The sequence below is a fragment of the Ictidomys tridecemlineatus genome, chromosome 6 (assembly GCF_052094955.1).
Source record: "Ictidomys tridecemlineatus isolate mIctTri1 chromosome 6, mIctTri1.hap1, whole genome shotgun sequence".
NCBI classification, from domain to species: domain Eukaryota; kingdom Metazoa; phylum Chordata; class Mammalia; order Rodentia; family Sciuridae; genus Ictidomys; species Ictidomys tridecemlineatus.
In genome coordinates, this window is record NC_135482.1 from 123,759,265 (window position 1) to 123,773,886 (window position 14,622).

The following is a 14,622-nucleotide window of genomic DNA, read 5'->3' on the forward strand; positions in this document are numbered from 1 at the left end:
TTCTCATTTTAGGAGGCAGAAGAACCTTTTCTAATAAAAGCAAAACCCAAACAACCATTCTTAAAACGAGGAGAAGGTTTAGCTAGGTTTACTAATGCTAAATCTAAGATTCAAAAAGGGAAAGAAAGTAAACTAGTGCCTAACCAGAGCATGTCAGAGGACCACCCTGTGTTTAAAATAGACAAACAACAATTCCAGCGGAAAACTGCTCTTATAAATAAAGAACTATGTGCAGAGAATACTACTTTTAAAAAGGAAAATAAAGCTAGAAACAAAACTGTTTCTGTTACACTCACTCAAAAACCAAAAGTGCCTAAAAGCAATAATAGGAAAAATCTCTCTTCATCAGTATTGAAAATACAGATGGGGAAGAAATGTGATGGGCAAATTAAAGACCAGATTAAATTAGAAAAAAAGGTCCAATCTAATAACAAAGAAAATGCACCTGAGTATACAAAACCCTGTGATGCTGGTTGCAAAATGTGGAATAAGATACAAGAGAAAGACAGACAGCGTCTTTTAACAGGACCTGTCAGCTGCATGGCTTCTAAGAGCCCAGTAAATGAGATTGTGAAGGAGTCAGAATCTTCTCTTGATGTTTCTCTTCAGAAAAAATTAGAGAATTGGGAAAGAGAAAAGGAAAAGGAAAATTTGGAATTGGATGAATTTTTATTTTTAGAGCAAGCTGCTGATGAAATATCATTTTCTAGTAATTCTTCATTCGTACTGAAAATTTTAGAAAGGGACCAACAGATCAGCAAAGGTCATCGGATGTCTTCAACCCCTGTCAAAGCTGTGCAGCAGGAAAAGTCACACCTGATGGATCCCAGTAGTCAGAATAACCATGGTGAAGATCCAGGCCATAACCCTCTCCATGAAAGTAAAAGGGAGTGTGAGGTCACACCTAAATCTCTTGGTTCAGCATCCTTGCCTGATGGATTGAGGGAACCATCTTGTAAAATCAGTAGGAAGGCCTTCCAAATGATCACTTCTGAAAATCAAATGCAATGGGATGCAAGTGATGATGAAGGTGTTACAAATAGTGACAGTAGCATTGACTCTGAGGAGCAGCTTAATGTTGCCATAAAACCATCTAGTGAGGCTGGAGAAAGAAGTTTCAACAACAGAGAGGATAGTCCACAAGTCTGTAATGACAAGGGGCCTATTAGGGATACCAGGACTCAAGAAGATAAAAGGAGAGATGTTGATTTGGATTTGTCTGACAAAGATTATAGCAGTGATGAGTCTATTGTAATAGAAAACATGAATAAAGTGCCTGAGCCCTCAAGAAGACCCTCATTTCTAAGTATGAATAAAATTGATTTTGACGATGAAAGATCTTGGACCGACCTTGAAGAGAATTCATGTAAACATGCCATTAATCTTGGGGATGAAGCCATTTATGGAATGACAAAGACATGCTACCCTAATAAAAGTGAAATATGTGTTATGGACAAAACAATTAAAAGGAAGGTTGCACCAGTCAAGAAGGGAGAAGACTTAAGCAAGTCTCGTAGGAGTAGAAGTCCTCCTCCTACCTCAGATCTGATGATGAAATTCTTCCCGTCTTTGAAACCTAAAACAAAATCAGATTCACATTTAGGAAATGAACCCAAATTAAACATGAATCAAGATCAGCCACCTGGTGAGTCAAAACTTATAAAATATGTATTAGAATGTTAAAGTTAACATTAATGGGGAAGTTTAATTACTGGGTGATTTTTAAAAATGAAATTAAAAATTTTGTGGTTCTAAATAACCTAACATAATCTCTAGGATAAGAGATTCAGATGAACTGTTCTTTTGGATTTCTTTTTCTTTCTTTCTTTCTTTTTTGATCTGGGGATTGATCCTAGACCCTTGCCCATGCCATGCAAGTACTCTACCACCCACTGAACTACACCCTTGCCCCCCACCCCCCTTATTTTTTAGGTAATGGGGGATTGAACCCAGGGGCACTCTACTGAGCTACATCCTCCCGTCCATTTTTATTTTGAGTCCAGGTCTTGCTAAGTCCTCGAACTTGCAGTCTTCCTGCCTCAGCCTCCCAAGTTGTTGGGATAACAGATGTGCCACCATGCCTGGCTCCCATGACTCTCCTTTTATAATTGTTTTCTTTTTAACCACTTGCATTGACTTGTCAAACATGACCAGGAAGGAATAAAGTATAGTAGTTCCCCCCCATTAGACTTCTAGTGGATGCCTGAAATTGGATAGTGTTGAACTCTATATACTGTTTTTTCTTATAACACATAATTTTCACTTAAAGTAAATACTTTGTGGCTTCTCTTTGGCATATCCAAATTTTCCTCATTACTGTAGTGTTTTGGGGCCATTATTAAGGAAAATAAATCCCCTAACCTAGATGGCTACTACATGACTAATGGGTGGGCAGAGTATACTGTGTACTCTGGACAAGGATTTTTATGATAAATGTTGATTATTCTAACATATGCATATCTGCCTCATTCTGTTTAATGGCTGTGTTAATGTGATGGGGTTTTCAAACTTAACATTGAAAAACTTTTCTTTCCATTATATTGTCACATAACCTATGAATACCTAGCAGAGCATTTGGTTCTTTAAATATAAATTATAGCTAAATTATTTGTAAAAATTATTCTCATTTTAAATGTAACACTTTTTGGAGGAAGTTTGAAAGTTAAAAAGAAATAAAAATATCCATAACTATACTCTCAAGAGTAACTACTCTGCCATTTTGGGATATTTGCTTCTAGTCATTTTTCCTATTTTTTTTTTTTAATTTCTTATTTGGTACCAGGGATTGAACTCAGGGGTGCTTAACCAGTTAGGCACATCCCCAGTCCTTTTTATTTTTTATTTTGAAACAGAGTCTCACTAAGTTGCTCAGGCTGGCTTCAAAAACTTGTGATCCTCCTGCCTCAGGCTCCCAAGCTGCTGGGATTTACAGGCATGCACCAGTGTGGTTCCTATGTATTTTTAATGCGAAAAGACATATATTTTAATTTGCTCATCCTTCTAGTCTATGATTTAGATCAAAAGTATTTTCTGAAAGGGTAGTACCAAATATTAAAATGCTTGTTTCAAATGAAGAACAGAAGTACTTTTTTTTTTAATAAGTTGCAAATTTGATAAGGGGAAAAGTGTCTTAATTTGCATTTCTTTAGTAGTGGGGTTAGGGTTAGGGTTAGAATGGAATGATTAGCTTTTTAGATCTCAGGAATAATTTAAGACAAATACTTTTAAAGACAATATTCTTAAGTTAGATTAATTCTTAAATTCAGACTGATTTTCTTTGGAAAGTTAGGCAAGCTTTGTTTCAAATGCATTTTAATGGCACATGGGTTTATATATTCTTGGTTTTTTAGTATTAGTAGCTATATCGATTTTTTCCTGCTTTAAGCCTTATGTAGAAGTCAGTATTTATGGCCTGTTTTTTAGGTGACAATGCTCGATCCCAGATGTTGAGAGAGAAAGTTATTGAATTGGAAACAGAAATAGAAAAATTTAAAGCAGAGAACACATCTTTAGCTAAACTTCGCATTGAACGAGAAAGTGCCTTGGAAAAACTCAGGTAAGTTGCCTTTATGAGTTGAGGAAAAAAAAATGTGCATTGATGTAATCATATATTTACAATTGTATCTAAAATATTTGAAACATTTTAAATCAGTTCAAGAAATCTAAATGGAGGGCTGGGGATGTGGCTCAAGCGTTAGCGCGCTCGCCTGGCATGCGTGCGGCCTGGGTTTGATCCTCAGCACCACATACAAACAAAGATGTTGTGTCCGCCAATAACTAAAAAATAAATATTAAAATTCTCAAAAAAAAAAAAACAACAAAGAAATCTAAATGGAAAGGAGGTGAAGTCTGTGTTTTATAAGATTTATTTTATTAAATAAAGTGACCCAACATTGTCAGATGTGTTAAAAGGGATATTCTCGTGGTGGTGAGATCATAAATTGAAATTTGAAAAGCAGTTTGGGGCCATGAATTCAAGTAGTAACTTGCTTAGTGTATTAGTTTCCTAGGGTTGCTGAAACAAATTCCGAAAACTGCATAGTTTAGATTTAGATGAGATTGGGAGCATTCAGGGTGGTATGTCCATAAATAACTGGGTAGTTTAAAACAACTGAAACTTATTTTCTTATGTTTTTGAAGATTTTAAAGAGTCCAACATCAAAGCATCTGCCAGGCCATATTGTTTCTTCTAGCTTCTGGGATGGCTGGCAATCCTTGGTGTTCTTTGGCTTTTACAGCAGCATCATTCTAATTTCTACCCCACAGTTACATGGCCATCTTCCTACTTTGTGTTAGTGTCTTCCCATGACATTTTCCTCTCTGTGTTTCTTCTCTTCTTATAAGGACATTATAATGTGGTCCACCCTACTCCAGTATGACTTCATTTTAACACATATGTTAATTATATCTGCAAAGACCTTATTTCCAATAAAGTCATACTCATAGGGTTAGAGCTTCACCATACTGTATTGGAAGGCCACAACTTTATTCACTGTAGTCAGTGGTATGACAAATGCAGTTTTCTACCCTAGGTCATTATTTGACCTGTTTTTATTGGGCAGCAAAACCTCAACTGAACATGTACATATCTCTTGTTTTGAGTTGGGGTTATGGGGATTAAACCCAAGGGTACTTTACCATTGAGCTACTCTCCAACTGCCCCCCACCCCCGCGCTTTTTTTCAATTTTGAGACAAAGTCTCGCTAAATTGCTTAGGTCCTAAGTTGCTGAGGCTGTCTTTGAATTTGAGATCCTCTTGCCTTAGCCTCCTGTGTTGCAGGATTACATGCATGTGTCACAGAGCCTGAATATGTTAATGTTTAATTGAGGTGAAATTCATACTGCTTCGATTAAGCATTTTAAAGTGTATGGTTCAGTGGCATTTAATGCATTGACAGTTTTATGCAACCACCATTTGTCTCTATTTTCAAAATATATGTTACTCCAGAAAGACACTCCATACCCATTAACTAATTGCTTCCCATTTTCTTCCTTCTCCCATTTCCTGGCAACTATTAATTTGCCTTCTGTCAGTATTCATTTACATATTCTGGATATTTCATTCAAAATGAGTCGTACAGGGCCGCAGATGTGACTTGATGGTAGAGCGCTTGTCTAGCATGTTATGAGGCCCTGTGTTCAATCCCAAGCACTGAAAAAGAAAACAAAAATTTTTGTGTCTGGTTTCTTTCACTTAGCATAAGATATTCAAGGTTCACCCATGTTTTAGTACTTAAATTGATTTTTTTAATGAGATAACTTTTTTAATAGGTTTATTTTTTTATTTTTATTAAAAAATTTTTTTAGTCATAGGTGGACACAATTCCTTTATTTTTGTATTTATTTTTATGTGATGCTGAGGATTGAACCCAGTGCCTCACACGAGTTAGGCGAGTGCCCTACTGCTGAGCCACAACATTAGCCTCTTATAGGTTTATTGTATGCATTTATTTTTTATGTGGTGCTGAGGATTGACCGCAGGGCTTCATATGTGCTAGGCAAGCACTCTACCACTGAGCCACAACCCCAGCGCCTTAATTGCTTTTTAAAAAATATATTTTTAGTTGTACATGGACACCATACCTTTATTTTTATGTGGTGCTGAGGATGGAACCCAGTGCCTCCCTAACACATGGAAGGCTAGTGCTCTTCCACAGAGCTACAATTCTAACCCCTTAATTGCTTTTTTAAATATATAATTGTTTATTTATTTTTCAAAATTTGTTCTAATTAGTTATACATGACAGTAGAATGCATTGACACATTGTACACAAATAGAGCACAGCTTCTCCTTCCTCTGGCTATACATGGTGCTGAGTCACACCAATAATGTAATCATACATGTATATAAAGTAATAATGTCTATCTTATTTTGCCATCCTTCCCACCCACATAGCCCCACCCCTTCCCTCTTGTTTTTGAAATATGGTCTTGCTATGTTACCTAGGCTGCTCTTGAACTCATTAATCTGCCTTAGCTTTCTGAGTAGCTGGTATTATAGGTACATGCTGCCACACCTGGCTGTACTTTGTTGCCTCTATTTTTAAAACTTTTTTTGCCCTGGGGCTTGATCCCAGGGGCATCCCCAGAACTTTTTATTTTTTATTTTGAGATAGGATCTTGTTAAGTTGCTGAAGCTATCCTTAAATTTGGGATCCTCCTGTCTCAGTCTCCTGGATCTCTGGGATTACAGGTGTACACCACTGCACCTGGCCTCCCAAACTTTTTTTTAAATTTTGAGACAGGCTTTTGTCTAGTTGTACAGGCTGGCCTTGAACTTGTGATCCTTCTGCCTCAGCTTCCTCAGGATCTGGGATTTACAGGTATGTGCCCCCATCCTGGCCCCCAAATAACTTTTTAATGCTTTATTTATTTATTTATTTATTTTAAATATATATTTTTATCTGTAGTTGGACACAATATCTTTATTTTATTTTATTTTTATGTGGTGCTGAGGATTGAACCCAGGGCCTTGAACATGCTAGGGAGTGCTCTACTGCTGAACCACAACCCCAGCCCCCTTTACTTTATTTAAAATTGTATTTTTCTATTTAAAGAACATTTAAATCATAAAATAAAGACTATTTTTTTTTTTCACAGTTTCCACCATGCCAAAGTCTGTTCTGTTCTTTTTTTTTGTGGTGCTGGGGATCGAACCCAGGGCCTTATGCATGCAAAGCGAGCACTCTACCAACTGAGCTATCTCCCCAGTCCAAGGTCTGTTCTAAGCAACATTCAGTTCTTTTTTTTTTTTTTTTTTTATATTTTTTAGTTGTAAATGGATCTTTATTTATTTATATGCGGTGCTGAGGATTGAACCCAGGGCCTCACGCATGCCAGGCAAGTGCTCTACCACTGATCCACAACTCCAGCCCTCGTAATTTAGGAATTACGTTAGTCTTCCTATTTTATAGATGAGGAAGCTGAGGCACTGAGAAGTTAAGACATTTATCCAAGTTTACCATTTTAGAAAGTGACAGCCACGGGCTGGGGATATGGCTCAAGCAGTAGTGCGCTGGCCTGGCATGCGTGCGGCCCGGGTTCGATCCTCAGCACCACATACAAAACAAAGATGTTGTGTCCGCCGATAACTAAAAAATAAATATTAAAAAAAAAATTCTCTCTCTCTCTCTCCCTCTCTCTTTTAAAAAAAAAAAAAAGAAAGAAAGAAAGTGACAGCCACAATGTCAGCCCAGGCAGTTTGATACTGAGCCCCTGGCTCTATTTATATGTTTTGTTCTTTAATTTTTTAAATTCAACTGTATAATAGACTTTTTTTGGGGGGGGGTGGTACTGGGCATTGAACCCAGAGCTGCTTAATCACTGAGCCACATCGCCCCTCCAGCTTTTTAAAAAATTATATATATATTTTTTAGATGTTGATGGACTTTTATTTTATTCATTTATTTGTATGCAGCATGGAGAATCAAACCCAGTGCCTCTCACATGCTAGGTAAGCTCTTTACCACTGAGCCACAACCCCAGCTCTCTCACCTTTTTTAAAATGTTTTATTTAGAGACAGGGTCTCACTGAGTTGCTTAAGGCCTTGCTGAGTTGCTAAGGCTGGCTTTGAACTTATGATCCTCCTGCCTCAGTCTCCTGAGCTGCTGGGATCATAGGTGTATGCCACCACACCCAGCCATAATAGACTTCTTACCACATTAGTTTAATCTTTTGCATCCTTGAAATGACTGTTGTATGGGTGCCACTATAACTTATTCAACCAATCTGTGTGGAAATTAGCTTGTTTACAGTCTTAACTGTTATAAATTACCTACTACTTTGGATAAAAATTAATAATAAATAAAGAATATTCTTTCTCATGATGAATTTCAAAAACTTCCTCTTCCCTAATCCATATCTGAGGCTCCTTCTTGGCCTCTTTCCTCATCACCATAGTTGAGTATTAAGCAGTCTTTTAAAAATCTTTCCAACCTCATAATTATATCATCTTTCATCTGTTGAAATTTGCATTTCTCTGGTTATTGACAATTTTGAGCATATTTTAATATTTATGGTCATTTGTGTTGTATTTTGTCAATTTCTTTGTAACCTTTGCTTATTTTTCTAGTGGGAGTTTTGTTGCACTGATTGTAGGAAGTTTTATATAAATCTAATAAATATGTTAAAGTTTGTCAAAAGTGCTGCAAGTATTCTTCCTTTAATTTATTATTATTTTTTTGGGCTGGGGATGTGGCTCAAGCCGTAGCGCGCTCGTCTGGCATGCGTGCGGCCTGGGTTCGATCCTCAGCACCACATACCAACAAAGATGTTGTGTCCGCCAATAACTAAAAAATAAATATTAAAAAATTCTCTCTCTAAAAAAAAAAAATTATTATTTTTTATTTGTTCTAATTAGTTATACATGACAGTAGAATGCATTTATACACTTTGATACATCATTATAACTGGAGTATAATTTCTTATTTTTCTGGTTGTACATGATGTAGAATCACTCTGGTCATGCAGTCATATACATTGTAGGGTAATGATGTCTGATTCATTCTACTATTCTTCCTATCCCCCTATCTCCTCCTCTCCCTTCATTCCCCTCTACCTAATCTAAAGTAACTATTCCTCTCTAGCCTCTGCCCCCAGTGTGATTTAGCATCACATATCAGAGAAAACATTTGTCCTTTGTTTTTTTTGTCTTCCCTTAATTTTTGCCTCTGTATGTTGTAGAAATTCTGAACATTCAGTCAAATGTAATTTTTTTTTTTTGTGTGTGTGTATGCTGGGAATTGGTGCTAAGTATATACTGCTAAGCTTCACTCCGAGCCAAATGTGAATATCTTTTTATCTTTTCTCTCTACTCTTCTATTGTGTTCGTCTAGTCCTCAGGCTTTAAATATCATCTGATCCAACCATGTCTCAACTGAGATCTGTAACCTATATCTCATATTGTCTTGTCTAGTCAAATCTCTCTACTGGGAGAGGTGGAAGTATGTCAGATTGATCATTTATAAAAAATAAGCCAGGGCTGGGGTTGTAACTCAGAGGTAGAGCGATTGCCTAGCATGTGTGAGACACTGGGTTTGATCCTCAGCACTGCATATAAATAAATGAATAAAATAAATGTTCATCAACATCTAAAAAAAATTAAAAAGTAAGCCCATGATATTTCCTCCCACTCCCTGTACTGTTCTGTTCAGATATCCTCATAGCTTGTTCTCTCACTTCTTTAGGTTTTACTTCATATATTTTTGCAACAAGATGTGCTCCCATCCAAAATATCAACTTCTCATCCTCATATTTCCTGACCTCTTTATTTTTTTCCCTTAATTCTTCCAATAGTTGATTTATCTTATTATTTTCTGTGTTTCCAATCCTTCAAGAAACTTAAGGATTTTTATTGTTTTCACTCTGGTTTCCCACTTCTTAGTAGAATATGTGACTCATAGTGAGCACCCAGTGAAGCTTGTTGGATAAATGGTTGAGTGAGTGAATTGGCTGATATTTCAGGCCTATGCATTGAAGATGGACTCGTTAGAACCAGCACTTCCTAGGTTGGCACCAGGTTCCATTTGGTGCTAGATATGAATTACTATATTGTGATGGTCCTCTGAGATGATAACATGGTTTGGTCATTTTAGGAAAGAAATTGCAGACTTTGAGCAACAGAAAGCAAAAGAATTGGCTCGAATAGAAGAGTTTAAAAAGGAGGAAATGAGGAAACTACAAAAGGAGCGTAAAGTTTTTGAAAAGTATACTACAGCTGCAAGAACTTTTCCAGATAAAAAGGAACGTGAAGAAATCCAGGTGTGTCAGTTCTTTAGTTTATACTTGTAAATTAAAGACTTGTAAATCTTGTAAGAGTCTCTCTAGAGTTATTTGATATGTGAAAGAGAAATTGAGTATCAATTCATTATTTACTCATTCAGTAAATAATTTCTGAGATATCGAATCAGGAACATCTTTTGTAGTTTGACTTTTAAAAAGTACATTATATCAAGGCTGGAGCTTTAGCCCAGTGGCAGAGCACTTGCCTAGCATCTGTGAGGCACTGGGTTCAGTCGATCCTTAGCACCATATAAAAATAAACAAAGGCTTTCTGTCCATCTACAATTACAAATTTTTTTTTAAAAAGTATATTTGTTCTTTTCTTACTAATAAAGATAATACCATAAGGCTTCTCCAAAAAGACCACAGATCAGCACAATGTTGTGTTAGGTTTTTTAAATCCACTACAGAGCATAGTTTTGTATATGTATAATGACTTGATGTTTATATACTGACTTGGTGTGTAATTCTAAAATTTATAAACTAATAGGACAAATTATCAGTCCTTTTATTTCAGAGTTAGAAATAGATATGATGAGAGGAATGTAGCAGTTAAAAAGAATGATTGCATTTCTTATTAAAATTATAAACCTAGCCAGTGTGGTAGCACATGCCTGTAATCCCAGTGGCTTGAGAGGCTGAGGTAGGAGGATCTTGAGTTCATAGCCAACCTCAGTGAAACTGAGGTGCTAAGCAACTCAGTGAGACCCTGTCTATAAATAAAATAGGGCTGAGTATGTGGCTCATGGTCAAGTGTCCCTGAGTTCAATCAAAAAAGAAAGAAAGAAAGAAAAAAAATTATAAACCTAGAAACAAATGGGTGAATATATTTTTGACATTGGCATATGCAAAGATTTCTAGGAAAAAACACAAACAAACTATAAAAGAACAAAAATTGATATATTGGATTTGAAGTTAAAATTTAGCCAAAAAAAAATAATAATAATAAATTGACATGGCTAACCATTCATTATATGTCACGTAAGCTGGAAACTCTACTTTTGTGATACTGGGGATTAAGCCCAGGGCACTTTAGTCTCCAGCCCCTTTTTTTTCTATTTTTTATTTGAGACAGGTTTTTGTTAAGTTGCATAGGGCCTTAATAAATTACTGAAGCTGGCCGCAAACTTGTGATTCTCTTACCTCAGCCTCCAAGTTGCTGGGAATACAGGTGTGTGCCACTGCAACTGGCTCCTTATTTTATTATTTTTTTTTAAATAATGAAACTTCTTTCTTTCCTTCCTTCCTTCCTTCCTTCCTTCCTTCCTTCCTTCCTTCCTTCCTTCCTTCCTTCCTTCCTTTCTTTCTTCTGATTTGTTATACATGTTGGCAGAATGCAAATCATTTCATATTATAGAGCACAATTTTTCAAGACACTGATTGTACACAGAATATTTTCACAACATTTGTGTCTTATTTATGTACTCTTAGGGTAATGATGTCTAGCTCATTCCCCCATCATTCCTACCCCTTTGCCCCCTCCTTTCCCCTCCCTCCCCTTTGCCCTATCTAAAGTTCCTCCATTCCTCCGATGCTCCCCACCAATCGCCATTATGTGTCTGTATCCTCATATCAAAGAAAACATTCAGCTTTTGGTTTTTTAGGATTGGCTTGCTTCACTTAGCATTGCATTCTCCAACTACATCCATTTACCTGCAAATGGCATGATTTTATTCTCTTTTAATGCTGAGTAATGTTCCATTGTGTACCTATTCATTTCCCTGTCCATTCATTTACTGAAGAGTGTCTAGGTTGGTTCCATAATTTAGCTATTGTGAATTGTGCTGCTGTAAACATTGATATGGCTGTGTCCCTGTAGTATGCTGTTTTTAAGTCCTTTGGGTATGTACCCAGGAGTGGGGTAACTGGGTCAAATGGTGGTTCCATTCCCAGATTTCCAAGGAATCTCCATACTGCTTTCCAGATTGGCTGTACCAATTTTGCAGTTCCTCCAGGAATATATGAGTGTGCTTTTTTTTCTCCATATCCTCGCCAACACTTATTGTTGTTCGTATTCTTTTTTTAAAAAATCTTTTTAGTTGTCAATGGATCTTTATTTTATTTATTGATACGTGTTGCTGAGGATCGAACCCGGTGTCTCACACATAGGCAAGTGCTCTACCACTGAGCCACCACCCCAGCCCTGTTGTTTGTATGCATAATAGCTGCCATTCTGACTAGAGTGAGATGAAATCTTAGAGTAGTTTTGATTTGTATTTCTCTAATTGCTAGAGATGTTGAACAATTTTTCATGTTTGTCGATTGATTATATATCCTCTTAGAAATTTTTCCTTGGCCCATTTATTGATTGGATTATTTGTTTTTTTTGGTGTTAAGGTTTTTGAGTAATTTATATATCTTAGAGATTAGTGCTCTATCTGATGTGCATGTGGTAAAGATTTGCTCCCATTCTATAGGTTCTCTATTCACCTCACTGATTGTTTCTTTTGTTGAGAAGGAGCCCCCATCCCAATTGGTTTTAATCTTGTGCTATAGGAGTTTTATGAAGAAAGTTGGGGCCTGAAACATGATGGAGATTTGGACCTACTTTTTCTTCCATTAGGTGCAAGGTCTCTGGTTTAATTCTTAGGTCCTTGATTGACTTTGAGTTGAGTTTTGTGCATGGTGAGAGGTAGAGGTTTAATTTCATGGATTTCTAGTTTTCCCAGCACCATTTGTTGAAGAGGCTATCTTTTCTCCAATGTATGTTTTTGGTGCCTTTGTCTAATATAACTGAAGTTATGTGGGTTAGACTCTGTTTCCTCTATTCGGTACCAATGGTCTACAGGTGTATTTTGATGCTAGTACCATGCTGTTTTAGTTACTGTTGCTCTGTAGTATAGTTTTAGGTCTGGAATAGTAATGCCAGTATAATTTTAGGTCTGGAATAGTAATAATAATGCCAGCTTCATTATTCTTGCTAAGGATTTCTTTGGCTATTCTGGGTCTCTTATTTTTCCAGATGAATTTCATGATTGCTTTCTCCATTTGTATAAGGAATGACACTGAGATTTTGATTGGAATTGCATTGAATCTGTATAGTGCTTTTGGTAGTATGGTCATTTTGACAATATTAATTCTGCCTACCCAAGAACAAGGTAAATCTTTTCATATTCTAAGGTCTTCTTTAATTTCTTTCTTTAGCGTGTTGTAGTTTTCATTGTAGAGGTCTTTCACCTCTTTTGTTAAATTTATCCCCAAGTGTTTTTTTTTTTTTTTGAGGCTATTGTAAATGGGGTGGTTTTCCTGGTTTCTAGTTTTGCTTTCAGTGGATTTATCACTGATGTACAGAAATGCCTTTGATTTATGGGTGTTGATTTTATATCCAACTACTTTGCTGAATTCCTTTATTAGTTCTAGGAGATTTCTGGTGGAATGTTTTGGGTCTTCTAGGTATAGAATCATATCGTCTGCAAATAGTGTTAATTTGAGTTCTTCTTTTCCTATCTGTATCCCTTTAATTTCTTTCATCTGTCTGATTACTCTGTTAAATAGAAGTGGTGACAGAGGGCATCCATCTTGTTCCAGTTTTTAGAGGGAATGCTTTCAATTTTTCTGCTTTTAGAATGATGTTGGCCTGGGGCTTAGCATAGAGAGCCTTCACATGTTGAGGTATGTTCCTGTTATCCCTAGTTTTTCAAGTGTTTGGAACGTGAAGGGGTGCTTATTTTATCAAATGCTTTCTCTGCACCTATTGAGATGATCATAGAATTTTTATCTCTGAGTTTATTGATGTGATGAATTACATTTTTGATTTCTATATGTTGAATCAACCTTGCATTCCTGGAATGAACCCTACTTGATCATGATATACTATCTTTTTGATATTTTTTTTTGTATTTGATTTGCTAGAATTTTATTGAGAATTTTTGCATCTATTAGAGATATTGGTCTGAAGTTTTCTTTCTTTGAAGTGTCTTTTGTTCTGGAGTCAGGGTGATATTGACCTCATAGAATGTGTTTGGACATGTTCCCTCTTTTTCTATTTCATGAAATAGTTTGAGAAGTATTGGTGTTAGTTCTTCTTTGAAAGTCTTGTAGAACTCAGTTGTATATCCATCTGGTCCTGGGCTTTTCTTGGTTGGTAGATTTCTGATGGTGTCTTCTATTTCCTTGCTTGAAATTGATCTGTTTAAATTGTGTATATCATCCTGATTTATTTTGGGCATATCATATGCCTCTAGAAATTTGTCAATGTCTTTGATATTTTTTATTTTATTGGAATACAAATTTTCAAAATAATTTGTAATTATCATTTATATTTCTGTAGTGTCCATTGTAATATTTTCATTTTTGTCACTCATGGTAGTAATTTGAGTTTTCTCTCTCTTTCTCTTTATTAGCATGGCTAATGGTTTATCAATTTTATTTGTTTTTTCAAAGAACCAACTTTTTGTTTTGTCAAATTTTTCAATTGTTTCTTTTGGTTCAATTTCATTGATATCAGCTCTAATTTTAGGCAGTTTCCTGTCTTTTACTGCTTTTGGGGTTGATTTGTTCTTCTCTTTCTAGGGTTTTGAGATGTATTGTTAGGTCATTTATTTATTGACTTTTTCTTTTTTGATGGAATGAACTCCATGCAATGAACTTTAGAACTGCCTTCATAGTATCCCAGAGATTTTGATGTTGTATCGATGTTCTCATTTACTTCTAAGAATTTTTTTTTAAATTTTATTGTTTATTTTTTAGTTTTCAGTGGACACAACATCTTTGTATGTGGTGCTGAGGATCGAACCCGGGCCGCACGCATGCCAGGCGAGCGCGCAACCTCTTGAGCCACATCCCCAGCCCTTCTAAGAATTTTTTAATCTCTTCCTTGATATCTTTTGCAACACATTGTT

The 14,622-nt window shown here is 36.1% G+C and overlaps 1 protein-coding gene across 8 annotated transcripts in view; it reads left to right on the forward strand.

Moving 5' to 3' along the window:
• Positions 1 to 14,622, forward strand: part of Cpap (centrosome assembly and centriole elongation protein) — a 52,148-nt gene that overhangs the window by 15,484 nt on the left and 22,042 nt on the right. For 6 of the 8 annotated variants that reach the window (XM_078015736.1, XM_078015740.1, XM_078015741.1 and 3 more), the window contains 4 exons: positions 13 to 1,645; positions 3,424 to 3,556; positions 7,418 to 7,453; positions 9,595 to 9,760. In XM_078015736.1, coding sequence (XP_077871862.1) covers positions 13 to 1,645; positions 3,424 to 3,556; positions 7,418 to 7,453; positions 9,595 to 9,760 — 1,968 coding nt within the window. The remainder of the gene's footprint in view (positions 1 to 12; positions 1,646 to 3,423; positions 3,557 to 7,417; positions 7,454 to 9,594; positions 9,761 to 14,622) is intronic. The other 2 variants (XM_040281353.2, XM_040281354.2) reach the window with 1 other exon arrangement.